This window comes from Mus caroli, unplaced genomic scaffold, assembly GCF_978045245.1.
Source record: "Mus caroli unplaced genomic scaffold, Mus_caroli_1 scaffold_1, whole genome shotgun sequence".
NCBI classification, from domain to species: domain Eukaryota; kingdom Metazoa; phylum Chordata; class Mammalia; order Rodentia; family Muridae; genus Mus; species Mus caroli.
Genome location: NW_028227256.1, coordinates 189906760 through 189922711, shown reverse-complemented (window position 1 = coordinate 189922711; position 15952 = coordinate 189906760). Strand labels below are relative to the sequence as shown.

Genomic DNA, 15952 nt, shown 5'->3' with positions numbered 1-15952 from the left:
GTGGGCTTCTAGTAGTCGTATTTTTCTTGTTGGCATAGCTAGCTAGTAGGTGGGTTCCTTCACTTTATGGCTGTGCTTCAGGGCTTAGTTTGACATCGGAAAGAAGACAGGTTCACTGAAGGATAGGCTGAATTTAATTCCCAGCTCTCTTGTTCTTGTCTTCTGAGCAAGTCACTGGCCTCCTCTGAGCTTCAATTTTCCTAGCTGTAAAACACCATTGCATGGAATTCTTGCCAGGATTAAATGACTAGGCATATGGCAGTTACTCAGTAAAGATTAGATTTCATAATTATGAAGAACGATTTGGAGCTCTCGTTGCTACTCAATTTTTTTTTTTTAAATATTGCTGAAGTCATTTCCCGATGGAACCCAGCAGCCGAATTATGTCCTAAGCACAGCTATCTTTTGCCCCATTAGGTAGATCTCAGTCAGTATTTGTCTCCTAGCTATGTGCAATTGGTTAGGGGCTTGTATGTGTTTTAGCATTTGTCATTTTAAAATACAGTTCATGCAACAATTTTAAACTAAGAAAAATAGTTAATCTATTTAGGTGGTCTTAGGTGACATTGTTTGATTAACTAACCTAACTGATTATTTTTTTATCAGTTTTGCTTGTTCCAGCTACCTAGAATGTTTGTGAGAGGTAACAAAACCCCAATAAGTATTATTAGTTTTGAATTAGAATTTCCAATTTATTTACTCTGACTGTAATCAATAGAATAGGGAGAAACCTCACGTTCCTTAGATGCACTTACTTCTGATTAGCAGTGTCGTCCACGGATACAGTGAAAAGCATTTGCCATTCCCATGAATCACTAAAGGAAGCACTGTGCTTCGTGTGCCTGTTGCTGCTGGTTTAGTCTAAGTGTTGTACTATTTTTCGAAAGTTTTATTTCATGTTGAGCAGTATAATTAGATGAAAATTTAAGCACTAATTGGGAAAAGATAATAGAAAAGGAAAATTAGATAATAATAAAAATTGAGAAATAATAAGCTCTCCTTTTCTCCTTCATAACCGCCCCCCCCCTTTCTGTTTTGTTTTCGAGACAAGGTCCTTCTACATAACCTTGCCTGTCCTGGGGGTGCCCTAGGTAGACAAGCCTGACCCTTGAACTCTGATCCACTTGCCTCTACCTCCTGAGTGCTAGGGTTAAAGATGTGTGCCCCCTACCCACCTCATCCCTAATAAAGCCCTGTTCGTATGGAAATTATTCACTGTAGTATTAGATGTAAGGCACTTGGAAGAAAAATTCCTTAGGTCCTAAGACTGTTCTGAGAACGTAGAAAAAGTAAGAGTGTTTTAGAAGAGATGATGTTGATGGTAGAACTTACACACATAGAGAATGACTTACTGTTAGGTCTCAGAAACCCAGGACAAATGGCTAACCATTAACAAGCTGGAAAAGTGGAGGGTTTTGTTGGAGTTCTGGGAGCTTGGCCATTCACCTTACGTGGCCATGCTGGTATCCTTAGGATTTACTCCCTGGATTTCTGATTGTCATCTTCAGTGTAAATGGGTTTGTGGTTTAGGGGCTGTTCCCCTTATGCGGCCATGCTGACGTCCTTATGATTTACTGACTGGATTTCTAATTGCTATCTTTCTCTTGAAAATCAGTTGTTAACTAGTTCTGGTGGTTGTCAGTTGTAAACCGGTTGTTAAGGCGTTCTTGTATTTGCTGCCTAACTGTGCTGACCCCAAAGGAGTAGCTATGATTGGTGACCATAAGCCTTCAAGTTTCTCTGGTATGAACTATCTGACTTCTTCAGACTTGTTTTCTCGTTCATAAAAAGGAGGTATTGTTAGACCATCACAGGGTTAAGTGTAAATACGTGTGAAGCAGTGATTTGCAGACCTATAAAAGAAGCTTGAAGAGACAAAAAGTGACATATTTTAAAGCTGACACTTCTTATGTGTTGCTTAGTTAAATAAGTGATAAAGAATGTAATCTTTGGTGTATTAAAATATTAATGCTTTGAAATAAAATTACCTTTATTTTAAATTTATCTATTTATATATAAACATTGATGTGATAGTATCCATTTTATAAAATACATGGATATTATTGTTTTTGATTTTCGAACTCCTTTTTGTACACATATCCCCACAAAATCGTCCATAATATATTTGTATACTTAAAAGTGCCTGGGGAGAGAGATCAGTGGATAAGAACACTTGCTACAATGACAAGAAAACTGAGTCTGAATCACCAACATCTACAGAAAACCCAGATGTGGCTGCACATGCCTGTAACCCCAGCCTTGGTAGAGAAAGAGAGCCAGATCCCAGGAAATCCCTGGTCAGCACGTCCAGTGAGAAACTCTGTCTCAAGGCAATGAGGGAGAAAGAGATAGAGGAAAACATAGATGTCCTCTTGATGTCTTCCTCTGGCCTTCACAGGAGTGCATACACCCTGAGACAGACACACACAAAGTGTTCCTCTGTACTTTTCATAAGTCCAGCTTAACGCACATCATAGTGACCATAAACTCCCGAGTTAAGTCTCCAGACTGAGTTAGTGCATCACTGATTAAAACTGTAGTAGCTGTAGTCTGCTCAACAGGGGAGAGCTTTTGTAAGAAGCTTGAGACTATGGAAATTTTACATTTTTAGAAACTGTTCTCTGTAAAATAAGAAACTTTTGTTTAACATGAGAGGACATTTACTATTAGGGATAACAACTAGAATGTCTGTGGGTAGCCCTCTTCCTCAGTGACACAGGCTCCTAGGCAGGGCCATGTGGATCAGTGTGAAGGTTGATGATGCTGCTCCGATTGGTGTGCAGTTTAAACTTACATCCTTTATTTCTGGGTTTGATCATTTAGTATTTTCCAATTGATCATAGGAGGTAAAACCTTAAATAATGGAGGCACTACAGTGTAGCTTAGATCTCAGATCAGTTTTCAGGCAGATTATATTGAGAAAGAAAATTTAGAAGTCTGAAAATTGAGTCCCTTAAAACTTATAAGGCTGGAGAGAGCTCAGTAGACAAAGTGTTAACCCCAGAAAAGCCAGGTGTGGTAGTGCATACCAATTTTGGGGAAGATGAAAACAACTTGTCATTGGCCAGCCAGCCTGGTTAAAGCAGTGAGTTCTAGGTTCAATGAGAGATCCTGTTTTTTGTTTTGTTTGTTTTGGATTTTTCTTTCTTTCTTTTTCTTTTTTCTTAAGAGTCAGCTGTGGTGGTGCTTGCCTTTGATACCCGCAGAGGCAGGCAGATCTCTTATTAGTTTGAAGCCAACTTGGTGTACATAGTGATAGTTCTAGGACACCTAGGGGTACATGAAGAAACCATGTCTCAAAAAATAAATAACATAAAACTACAGGGGTAGGACAAGTAGGAGAAGATGTCCTATATGATCCGGGACCAACACATGATTTGTGTATCCACACACATGTGCACACACATGCATGTACTACAGACAATTTACTCATGCTTCTATGTCACGAGGAAAGCCTTTTCCCCCTATTTGAAGATACTATACCAGTACTATAGGACCTAGTTTATAAACAGTTTTTAAGTGGTTAGAGCATCTTAGTCTCAGGATCTAAATTCTCAGTGTATTTGTTCACAAAGTCCTGGGTTTTAATGTCTCAGAGGGAGTCTTTAAAAGCTCTAGGTTGCTGGTTTTGTACTTGAGTCCTACCTCATTTCTCCCATCTCGTATCTTAGGGGTTGATTGTCCTGGATGTGTACATTATCAATTTAGCGACTTCATTTTTGAAAAGCACTAAAGTAGTTATACCATCTCTATTACTATAGATGAGGGAAACTGAGGCACAAGAGGCAATCTTCAGGGTGGCACACTTGCTGCGACTGGGAGTCTGAAACTAGACTCTTCACGCAGGACCCTAAAGTAACTCTTTCCTGTAAACATTTACTTCTTGGGCCTCGTTGATGTGTGATTGAAAAGGTTGGGGTTCATAATTAGGAAAAGAACACTGTGAAATGCCTAATTGAGCATTCTCCGTCTTAAGGCCAATTAGAAAATACCTTTATCATCCCACATTAGAGGAATAGTTAGTGTCCTAAACGTTGACACTGGTTTCTGTCTCATATTAGATCCTTAATTACAATATTGAAAATTTGGGGCAGAATCATATCTGGTATTTTAAATGGAGAAAAAACAATGCCTACTTAAGAGGAGATATGCAATGAGGCAGCAGACTTCCTGTGATTCAAGAATGAGGTCCTTGGGCTGAAGGGATGGCTCAGTGGAGACAGGAGATTGCCAACAAGCGTGGGCTCTATCCCTGGGACTCATACATGTACACAACATATACTAACATGAAAAATGTTTTTAAAGAATGGGGAGCAAGAAATTACATTTCCTTGTTATGAAGTACTATTAAAGTATAAGACTTAATGAAGCTTTTACTTGCTGTGTCATGTTTTATTAAGAAAGATTTTAATAATCTTACTGTCACAATTCATTGAGTAAAAAGAATCTGTTCCTTGATAAATAATTGAAGTTAAGATATTCACTCGAAACGTTTTTCTAAGGTAAAGGCTTCTGACCAGCTTAGATAGAATTCATTTCACTTCTGTTGAATAACTTGACTTTTGTGTTTATAAGGCGTTTTGTTTTGTTTTGTTTTGTTTTGTTACCTGACAGGCCCTTAACAAAAAGTTAAATGTCTTAACATTGAAAATGTTTTGTTTTTTGGTTTGTTTGGGATTTTGTTGCTTGCTTGGTTGAAAGATTTTCACTAAACACTTCCTGCACAAGCCTGCTTCAAACTTTAGCTCTTTCTGCCGCCCTCTGCTCCCGAGTATGTCACATACCCTGCTGATACTGAAGTGGAATTAGTATGATTCTTCCAACTAAAATTACTTACTAAACATTTAATAGTAATATCTGATGCTTCTCCAAAAGTTAAGTATGAATAATATTAAATTATTGACCCATAAGTAACTTCTCTGTGTGGAAATTGTAGTAAGGAATGTTCTCCACTCCAAATACCTTATAATAATCACAGATTAACCTCAGATTTCTACTAATATTTTATGTGACTAATTTGAAATTCTGACTGCTAGTGGTAAGTAACATCTACCTGGTGAAAATCAACTGTTTTAAAACATGGCAGCAATACTTAATGTGTTGCTAGTTTTAAGTAACTTGTAGCTAAGGATTGGGTGGAAGCCAGAAAAGTCTCCAGCATAGTGAGGTGTCTAGAAGCCTGTAGTGGTCCTGGCCTCAGTGTATGGGCTTTCCTCCATCCAGGCCATTTCAGCTTATAGTAGTGAGGCTTAATGTTATGGACTTTATAGCTTATAACATGAGAAATACACAGGAAAGGACAGTGTTCTTCCAGATTTAACCAGATCATATGAACAAGAAATTGTGTTAACTTTTATGCCTTTAAAAGGAAAGCTGGCAGACTTAGGAATAAGGTAAAATACAAGCCATGAAGGGAGATGATAGCAGTTTGACCCGTGTACACAACACCGTGTAAGTGTTCTGTAGGGTCAGTTTTGCATGGTGATCCCTAAGTAGCACACAGGAGGTCAGAGGTCAGATGAGACTGTCACTTGTCAGGTGACAGGAGTGTGTGCTTCAGGAAGTTTTTCCAGTGGTAGCAGAACGTTTGCTACAATGTTTCCCTCATTTTACATAAGTCTTTTGTGAAATCTGTTTTCCTGTGTGTTCTTTGCAGGTATTGCACTAAAACAAAATGTTGCTTATGTTTAGTTGGGGATATAAGTAAAAGGCTATCCTATTCAAAATAATTAATTTTTCCTCAGGTGCTACCAAGTACACAGATAAAGACAATGGAGGCATGCTTGTGTGGTCTCCTTATCACAGTATCCCAGATGCCAAATGTAAGTTTTTTTTTCTGAGATCTAATGTTAACATCAGTAAGAACTCAGCCTGTTCAAAGTGTAATTTACATTTGTCTTTTAGTCTTTTAGGTTCGCTAAGAACTGAATTACCTTTGTTTCCTTTTTTTTTTTTTTTTTTTTTTTTAATGGAAACCTTCACTGCATTAGAATGTTTTTCCTTTTGAAAGCTAGTGAAATTGATCATCTCAGTTTGTGTCAGGCCCATGAAGAATGCAAAAACCTAGGATCTGATGGCTTTGGTGCTTAAATCCTCAAGCAGGGGAGGGGATTACTATGTAGACATCTGCACAGGCTTTTCCTCAGTCTATGGAGCAGTAAGAGAAATGCCGCCAGACTCCAGAGAGCCCACTCTCATTCCCATTTTAAAGAGGAGAGGTGAGAGAGCTGACTTCAGCAGCCGTCAGGCCATCTGGTGCTCTCCATTTCTGCACAGAGACCTTCTGGACCCTTGACCATGCACTTCTTGAATCATGGTGTGGCTTTAGACTTCAGTGTGATGTAGCGGACCCGAATCCTTTGCGGCACATCAGATATAGGAAACATTCAGGTAACAGCACTAAGACCCCCACCCCTCCATTCAGCTATCAAATTTATTAAAGAACAACAGCAGCTACACTGAACAGTCATTCTAGCGTACATGAAATAAGGTTTTCTTTAACAGTATTTCCTAGGATCTTATGAGCTTATGTCTTGTTATGATTTATTTAGTCTTGAGAAAAAATAGCCATGTCCTATCTATCCTGTGCATAGAGTCTAATCAGGCCAATCGATGCAATTAAGAGCTAAAAACTGAAAAGTGATAAGTGTCTGGGTACCTAGTAATCTTCCTAACTTAAAGGCTTTAGTGTACTAGGTGAAGCTTCACCCGCTGATAAGCTAGGGATCCTGTGCCCTGGAGGCATTCAATAAGAAATATGTACCTAGAGCCTGAAAGATGTGGCTTTCCCAGGTTTGCTCATTATTATATATTAAATAAAGAGGTTTTCAATCATAAGTTGAGCATCAGAGCATTGTGGAATTTTGATGTTTGATATAATGATGCATTTTTAACAAAGTGAAAAACAAAATGCAAAAAGGTAACATGCCCATTAGGATGGTGTCCATGGGGCTGTCCCCCATTAGGGTGGTGTCCACTTGGGCTGTCCAAAGCTGGTCTGAGGCAGTGACCAACCCTGGTTATGCTCTGTTAGAGACTCATAGGGAACTTTTCAAAGTATTGGTGTCTAATCTGACCCACATCTTGGAGACAATGCCTGTACACCTTAAAGCTTCTGTCATGGTTCTAGTGCCCAGCCAGAGCTGAGACCACTTCTGTTCAATGGGGATTCCTTAATTTGCTATCTAAAGGTCTGTAATGTATGTTTGTTATATTTAACCAGAATCTTTCTAGGTCTGTAGTGTATGTAAATAGATTCTAAGTGAATATAGCACTTGGATTTTCTGTACTCCTGAGCATTTTCCGTGTGTTAGCTCATTTAACCATGAGAGACTGCATTGTTTTTATCATGAATTTAGAGCAGGAAACTAAGGAACAAAAGCTCAAATTACTCCACCAAAGTTAAAAGTGTGAGTAATGAACAGAAAAGCAAGTCCACGTAGATAGAACTGATTCCGGGATCAGAATTCTTAAATTTCTCCTTCTCAGAAATATGCTTAAAGGAATAACTACATATACACATGTGTACTAAATAATTTTTAAAGGATAAAGACATGACTATGGACAGCAGATAAAAGTGAATCCTGAAGGTAACAGACTGCTTGGTAATGAGGCCTTGAAGTAGCTGGCAGGCACATGGTTATTAAAGCTGCTTATCTGAATTACTGCGATGGTGTAGTTACATATGGGAGATAAGTGAAAACAGGATGCCTAAGCTCATAAAGGCGCAGAAGAGCTGGAAGAACATCGACGCGTGCTCAGCGTGCCGCTCTTCCATGTAGCCTGCAGAATTTATAAACATGAGAAGGGCATGTTACACAGCCAAGTGACTCATGTGAAGACCGTGATCAGTACTCAGGGCTGACCTCAGTGTTTTACGGTGTGATGAGGTTTCAGTGTCTCTGTCCACATGGGTGATTGCCAACATACAGAAATAACTGTAGTAATGTTACTCAGTTTGCCAATAATTGTTCCATATGTGTTCGTAGGGTTAACAGGCTAGATGAGACTTTAAGCTGGGTGAAGAGCCACAGGTTATAAGTCTCCTTTAGTAACAGCTCATGGATCACATTGGCTACTTTTTTACTCAGAATAGTAAACTATTTTACCATATTAAAAAAAAAAAAAGAAGAAAGAAGCCTAGACCTGAGAAATCTGAAGTTTCTGAAAGTAATGACATAACATTGTTCCATTACAGTGGATGAATATATCGCCATTGCAAAAGAGAAACATGGCTACAATGTTGAACAGGTATGTAGAAAAATGTGTGCGCACATCTGTCTGTCTTGTCTGTGTCTGTGTGTACTGTAGCATCTACCTATGTGAAAGCCAGAGATTGGTGTCAGTCTATCTTCTTTCATACACCCACACCCCAACCAAAAAAAAAGAAAAAGAAAAAGGAGACCAGATCTCCTGATGTTGCCCAAGCCACCATGGCTCTGCCTCAGCCGTCCCAGTAGCTGGGACTATGGCTATGTAGTACTACTTCCTGCTTTAAAGCAGAGATTCTTAGAGCTAAGTATTTCACCCTCCGAATTACAGTAGAACTGGTGGGTTTGTCTGTAGAGAAGAAAGATCAAACTTGTGTAAATGAGTCTCTGGGGAACGCTCTTCACAGAGTAAACTGAAAGTAAACTTTTTGAAATTGGCATGATGATTATAGAGCAAAACAACTGTTTGGGGCATTTTTGAACCTTTTTGGTGGCCTATTTTACAGTTTTAGTTTTTGTTTGGTTGTTGGGGAGTATTTTTGTCTTGCTGTGTAACCTTGGCTGGCCTAGAATTTGAGGTGATTCTCCTGTCTCTGTCTCCCAAGTGCTGGGATTACAACCATGCCTAAATCCCGTTCTGTGTGTATGTCTTCCATTGGTTTGGTTGGTTGGTTTGAAGCATGGTCTCTTTAGTGCATTCCTGGCTGCCCTAGAGCTCATTATGCAGCCCAGACTGGCCTCAAACTTACAGAGATCCTCCTGCCTTTGTCTTCCAAGTGCTAGGAATAAAAGGATGCACCAGGACACCTGACATGCCTTCCTTGTTAATCTTTGAGAAAGTTAATCTTTTAAAATATGAGTTTATATTGGCTTATTTGCATGTTTATGTACAGAATTTATTTATTTATTTTTTTTTTTTTAAGATTTATTTATTTATTATGTGTAAGTACACTGTAGCTGTCTTCAGACACTCCAGAAGAGGGCGCCAGACCTCGTTACGGATGGTTGTGAGCCACCATGTGGTTGCTGGGATTTGAACTCTGGACCTTCGGAAGAGCAGTCGGGTGCTCTTACCCACTGAGCCATCTCACCAGCCCCAGAATTTATTTTTAAGCTTACCACTAAAGATTATCTTTGTTTACAGAATGAAAGTTTATGCATTAACTAGTAGTTATACCTATTATTTAGAAACGACTTGCCAGCCAAGTCATCGAAGTTGTTTAGATGACTTCTAATAATTATATGTATGTATACATTATGGTAATAGGAAAGTAAGTATACAAATGTGGGTGAGGGGCGGGTCAGAAAAATATGTACAAATGTTTTATTAAATTTGTGGTAATTAAATTGAGGCAATTGCAGTGAAAGTGCCCTTAAGTCTTAGAATTATGTTATAGGCTAAATATTTAGTCTAAATTACTCTAGAAGGTCAAAGCTTGGTATTTCTCTGCTAAGTCCGACTGAGTATTCCTGGTTCTTGTGTTGTAATTGATGATTTCATTACTTATTGCAGTTACTGAGAGCATTTAGACTCTTTCCCTACATACTGATACATTGATAAAATTCTAATAGAATCTTGTCATGAGCCTACAAACCTGCTCACCTCATGTCACTTTTTCTTACTTCTGCCACAAATATGACATATACAAGTACTTATTCTGAGGCCCTTACTTAAAATAAATAAATAGGTTGTTACTCTGTTAAAGGTCCCACACTGAGTTTATAGTAAGTTGAAGTCATAGGCTAAAACTTTAAATATGATTTGTGTTTAACTCTAAGTGTGGTAGAAGTAAGTCCATTAAAACCAAAGGCGGTGGTTTCTCTTCAAAGGCACTTGGCATGTTGTTCTGGCATAAACACAACATTGAGAAGTCCCTTGCGGACCTCCCTAACTTCACGCCCTTTCCGGATGAGTGGACAGTGGAAGACAAAGTCCTGTTTGAACAAGCCTTTAGTTTTCATGGGAAGAGCTTTCACAGGATTCAGCAAATGGTATGGTGATTTGGGGCTTATGCAAATTATAATTGTGATACCTCTGAATTTAACTACTCACTAAATATAAAATGCTTTTCACTTAATTTTAATGTTAAAAGTTTTTGAAACAGGTATATTTGCATGCAATATTTTCTACAGTTGTCCACACATAACATATGTGTGCTATTTCATTAATGAATTGTTTACCTGGTGTCAAATGTGTGCGTAATAGTTATTAAATTAATTCAGTGGTTGTTTTTTTAAGGGGGAATAATAATTTAACTTTATTTTTGGATTTTTGTAATGTTTTGATTTCTTATTTTAGAACTTTCTTCCATTTTCTATATGAAAGTCCTTTTTTTTTAAAGTTTTTGAGAGAATACATGAGAACTCTGTCTGTCATTGCTCCTCTCCCCACAGCTTCTCCCATGTTCCCCACCTCCCTTTCACATTTATAACCACTTTAATTATTGTTGTTACATATATGTGTTTACACATGCACACACATGCACACACACATGCACATCTACATACAACCTACTGAGACCATGCAGTGGTGCTCATATGTATTCTCTCCAGGGCTGGTCACTTGGAATTAGACACAGTAACTAAAAAGCAGTACCTAGACAATACTGAAGGAACACAGAAATTCTGAAGTTGACATTAGTATGACGATTAGCAATGTGGAAGTCCATCTTAAATCTGTGTTGTCCAGTGTTGTCCAGGTGCCGCAGAGAGTTGTTGATGCTGCCTTTGCCTTTTGTTTTTCAAGGAAAAATGTCTATATTACTATTGTCTATATTGCAAGTTCTTAAATTTTTAGTGTTGCATTAAAATAATGTACATCAAGCAGCTGGCACTTTTGTATATTTTAAGCAATGTTTCTGCATCCACATGACTTCAGTAATTGGACGGAACACTTTGGTTGGTAGTTCACAACCTTACTTGCCAGTGTGACACAACAATACATGCGATTGCCGGTCATTGTAATAGCTGAAGACTGTTAGTGGTTAAGATCTGTCTGCGTTACTTACTAAGAACTAGATGTAAAACTAAAGTGATTTTAAATGGTCACTGTTAAGTACTGAGCAGCTCTTGGCCTAAAAGAGGCCAGACTCAAAGGACTATATAGTGTGATTCTCTAGTGTGAAGTTGATGTTGATTTCATTTAGACACCAAAGGCTCTAAACTAAAGAAAGGAGAACTGAGTTACTCTTAAGAAACACATGCTGAACGCTAGCAGAGCCATGCTGGGACCATGGAGGACATTCTCATTAAGTTAGTGTGTGACATCTTCCCTCTCCCCCAGAACCATGGGTTCAGCAGCGTCAGTGACTTTGGTACAATGGAGTTCTATGACTATTTGCAGTACTTTTTAGTTGTTAGTAAAGGTACCACGACATGGCTTTCATTTATGCCTTGATTATCAAAGAATATATAGTTAATCATTTGGTGATCAGAGTTGATGAACTAAACTTTCCAACAGTAACAGGAATTTTTTTTAAAAGCTTCCAGATAAGACAATTGCAAGTCTTGTAAAGTATTACTATTCTTGGAAAAAAACTCGCTCAAGGACAAGTTTGATGGATCGCCAGGCTCGTAAACTAGCCAATAGACACAATCAGGGTGACAGGTAGGTCGTACGTTTGGCCTCTGTTGCACTGTTGGGGACTTTTCACGGGACTGTGTAGTTTTCATAAGACAGAAAGCAACTGCAGCACTGTGTCTGCTGTGGAGCGTGCAGAGTTGTCCGAAGCTCTGACTGTAGGAGCTGGACATGCTAAGCCGAGACTTTTCTTCTTTCAGCGTTGCTTGTTCAGTGTGACTGAAAGACAAACTGGGACGTGGTTCCACGCTCTAGCACCAGCCCCATGAGGCCTGGTTCCATCCTAGTCCTCCACACTCAGACATATTAAACAATATATTCTGTGCAAGATGGCCTTTCTGCATTTCCTGAAGTAACAAAGCCCCCCCTACCTTAGCGTGCTTTGTCCGTCTTTGCACCACGCCCAGAACTGAAGTCACCGGCATTACCACAGAGAGCGAGTGCCCTCTCCCACGAGGTACTTCAGAGGTTTTTTTATTTTGTTCTTCCCACAAAATCTCTTACTTTTTAGCTAGAAATCTTTATTAAATGGTTCTGTAAGCCCCAAAAGACGGATGTTTCTTAGGTCCCTATTACAACCGTTCTGCCTAGTGACAGCTCTGAGAAAGATGTGTTAGAGTTACGGGAAGACATGCTGCTCTTGTCTCTTTCAGTGATGATGATGTAGAAGAAGCTCACCCCATGGATGGAAACGACAGTGACTACGACCCAAAGAAAGAAGCCAAAAGAGAGGTGACGATCCTGAAGAGCCTCTGTGCTTGTTACATTGTAGCTCATGGAGACCAACTTAATTCTTTACCTTAGGGGTTTATCCAGGCCTAGAGCCAGGTGTGGTGGTGCACACTTTAATGCCAGCACTTGAGCTGCAGAGGCAGGTAGATCTCTGGAAATTTGGGTCCAGCTTGGTCTATTTAGAGAGTTCCAGGCCTGCCAGGACTACACAGTGAGACCCTGTCTCACAGAGGGTTGGAGAGATGGTATGTTGGTTAAGAACACTTACTACTCTCTCAGAGGACTGGAGTTTGGTTCACAGCACTGAGGTCTAGTCTGTAACTAACTGCCCGTAGCCCAGCTTCAGGACGCCTGACACCTCAGCCTCAGCGAACACCTGAACTTAATGAATACATACATACAAATCATTAAAAATAAATATCTGGGGGAAAGACAGACTTTAAGCTTAGGAAGTAGACTTCAATGAGGATTTGAAGTTTGAAAACTACTATAATATTTAGAACCTCTACCATCCATTAAATAGTAGTATCAGGTTATATCCTCTAGTCACAGATAAGGCACAATATTAGTCACAGATAAGGCACAATATTGCCACAATATTAGTCTTTAATCTGCTAAAGATAACTAAACTCACTTTTACATGGTAAAATTGTAGAGTTTCTGGTTTTATTGTCCAGTTTTTCCCAGAAATGTTTTTCCCATGTTATAGCAAAGTATACATAGTAGTGTGTGTGTGTGTGTGTGTGTGTGTGTGTGTACAGTGGACACTGGGCTGAGGCTGGGTCAGTGTGAGGTGAAGAACCCCCATAGCAAAGTGTTCAGCTGCCTCAGCATGCTGACCATAAGGACATTTATAATCATTAAGAAAAGGCTAAGTTATGCTGTCTAATAAGGTAAGGAATTCTAGATTTGTTCTAGTGCCGGCAGACAAAGGTGGGTGAGGTTAGGCAGCTTGTAGCAGTTAATAACAGCACTGGACCGGAGACGGCTGGCTGGGCTCTGTTCTATCCTAGGTTGTAAAGTGTGTGATTTCCCCAGCAACTGTCACTGCTCAGAAAACTGCCCCTTCTGGTCCTTACCATCTTTTGATGACATTTTAAAATCCTACATTACTTCAGCTTGGCACTCTCTAACTTTCCTAAGTTTTAGATTTCAGTATTTTCCCAATGCCAGCAGTATCCAGATGCCTTAATTTCTTCATCTGCTTTCCTTATATATGTGTGGCTATGTGTGAATATGTGCATTATGAATGCGGGTACCCGTGGAAGCCAGATAGGGGCATGGGGGTCTTCTGAAGCTGGAGTTACAGGCAGTGTTGGGGCTGGGGATGGAACTCAGGCCCTCTGCAAGAGCACTTCTCACTCTTCTGATATTCTTACTGTTGCCCTCTTAGAACCAGAGTGCTTAATCAGACATGCCTGCCTGCCTGTCTGTGTCTAGTGCTCCTGTGTGGAGGTCAGGGGTCAGTGTCTGTTTCTTCCTTTGCTAGTTTCCATTGCTCTTTCTGTTTTTCTTCCATGAATGTATGCATGCATGCATGCATGTATGTATGTATGTATTAGACAGGGTCTCCCACTGAGCTTGCTGTTCTGACTAGACTAGCCAGCCAATGAGCTGCAGGAATTCCTGACTCTCCGCACCCTCTGGGATTATGATCATGTGCTTCTGCACCAGGTTTTTTGTGGGGACTGGGGTTCACAACCCAGGTGCCCATGCTGCACAGCAAGCTGTGTCCTTACTGAGCCCAGCCCTGTATTTTACTCACCTTTGCTGTCTCTTTGCCTTTTCTAAAGTTTTTTTTTTCCTTTGTGGTCTATTTTGGAGAAGTATATATTCCATTATTTTACTGCCTACTATTTTGAGCTAGCTATTCCTGTATTTCTATTCTTGTGTACTCAGGAGATTCTATCTTCTATATTTAGGGTATACTCCAGTGCTGGCACTCTCGGTGACTTCCCCATTAGATGCTTTGACTCCAAACCCTACTGATTTGTGATTTGTGTTTTTACCCACAATTTTAGTCACATCTTGTTTTGGTTTTGGTTTTTTAACTTATTCAAACTTAAATTTGTTGTTTTCTTTTTTTAAATTTGTGTATATATTTATTGATTATTTGGGTTCTTTCTTGACACAGTCCTTCCTTTACATATAGACTTGCCTTTTTTCCTGAGGAATATCCTTTAGAAATTAATACACGTCTATGAGATCTCTGAGATCCGAATATGTTTGTCCAAATAGCGTCTGCATTTGCTTCTGCTAATTGTGTAGGCCCTACCATCTGAAGCTACTAAAGGGGACTTTTCAAGCTACAAAGATAAAAGTTTAGGGGCTAAAGCACCTGAGGCAATTCTCAGGGGAGACTTTTCAAGATTTCTTTTCTTCAGCCAAGATCGGCACAGTCATGACTACTTCTAACCCTCTCTTGTGGTGGAGTGAGCGGGGCAATTTTCCTCCTTTACACGGTCATGTGTATCCCTTCCAGCACTCTGCCCTCATGGCCCCCACTGAAGCCGGGGCCTTCAGGCCTAGTCCAGCTCCCACACAGCTGTTCATCCTTATGGATTCTTCCTCATGCTTCCAGGCTACCTCACTTCACTGCCAGCTTGAAAAACCTTCGGTCCAAAGATTTTAAGAGGCGTCTCTCTGGACATCACATTTGCCTTAATTACTTTGAATTTTGAGCAGTAAGGTAAATTACACTTGACTACTCAGTTTTATGGATACACTTCCTAAAGAACGCAGTTCAAATGTATCAGTAAGATGTGTGTCAGGTCTTAATGGATTCCTCACAGAAGCTCAGGGTGACACTGATGACTTCCTGTTGGTTTATTAAGTGCTCATAGTACTTACTAGCTCATTGTCATCATTTTCAGAACAACTTTCCTAACTCTTCTGAGGCGTGAACTGATACCCAATACTTGCATTTGGAGTTGAATTATATGTAAGCCACATACACACATTTGACAGTGTCCATACCATCAAAGTCAAGGTCATCGTGCGTGACTTATGGTGTATATGTATGGTTTCTGAAACTCCAAATAAAACCTTTCTCTTTTTACTAGCGGCCTAACATGCCACATGTCATTTCTAAACCGTCTTCTCTGTTGGTCTTTTTGCAGACCTACCTCATATGTAAAATTTGTAGTTTGGAGCAAGGTTGCTGCTCTGGTCTTCAGTGCATAAGCACATGGGAAGAATTTACAGTGTAACTTATTTTTCCAGCACACTTAGTCCTTGGGACCTAGAAACTAAACATTTTATTGAATTAATCAGAAATACACTTTGTCACCGTGCCACGTACACCCCCACTGCGTGTGTCTTCTTTGGACTTGTACGTAATGAACCTGGTTGGGAGTACTTTTGCAGTGCAGAAGGTTTTTCTGTTTGTAGTAGATTGTTTACTCTGTCTACATTTGTGAAAACCAAGGCC

At 39.7% G+C, this 15952-nt stretch overlaps 1 protein-coding gene across 4 annotated transcripts in view; it reads left to right on the top strand.

Annotated features, from left to right (window-relative positions):
• Rcor3 (REST corepressor 3) overlaps nt 1–15952 on the top strand; it is a 40199-nt gene that overhangs the window by 2291 nt on the left and 21956 nt on the right. For 3 of the 4 annotated variants that reach the window (XM_021157787.3, XM_021157796.3, XM_021157805.3), the window contains exons 3-7: nt 5745–5822; nt 8198–8250; nt 10041–10202; nt 11693–11817; nt 12444–12522. In XM_021157787.3, coding sequence (XP_021013446.1) covers nt 5745–5822; nt 8198–8250; nt 10041–10202; nt 11693–11817; nt 12444–12522 — 497 coding nt within the window. Of the gene's footprint in view, nt 1–5744; nt 5823–6276; nt 6391–8197; nt 8251–10040; nt 10203–11692; nt 11818–12443; nt 12523–15952 lie in introns of those variants that run through there. The other variant, XM_029474630.2, reaches the window with a different exon arrangement.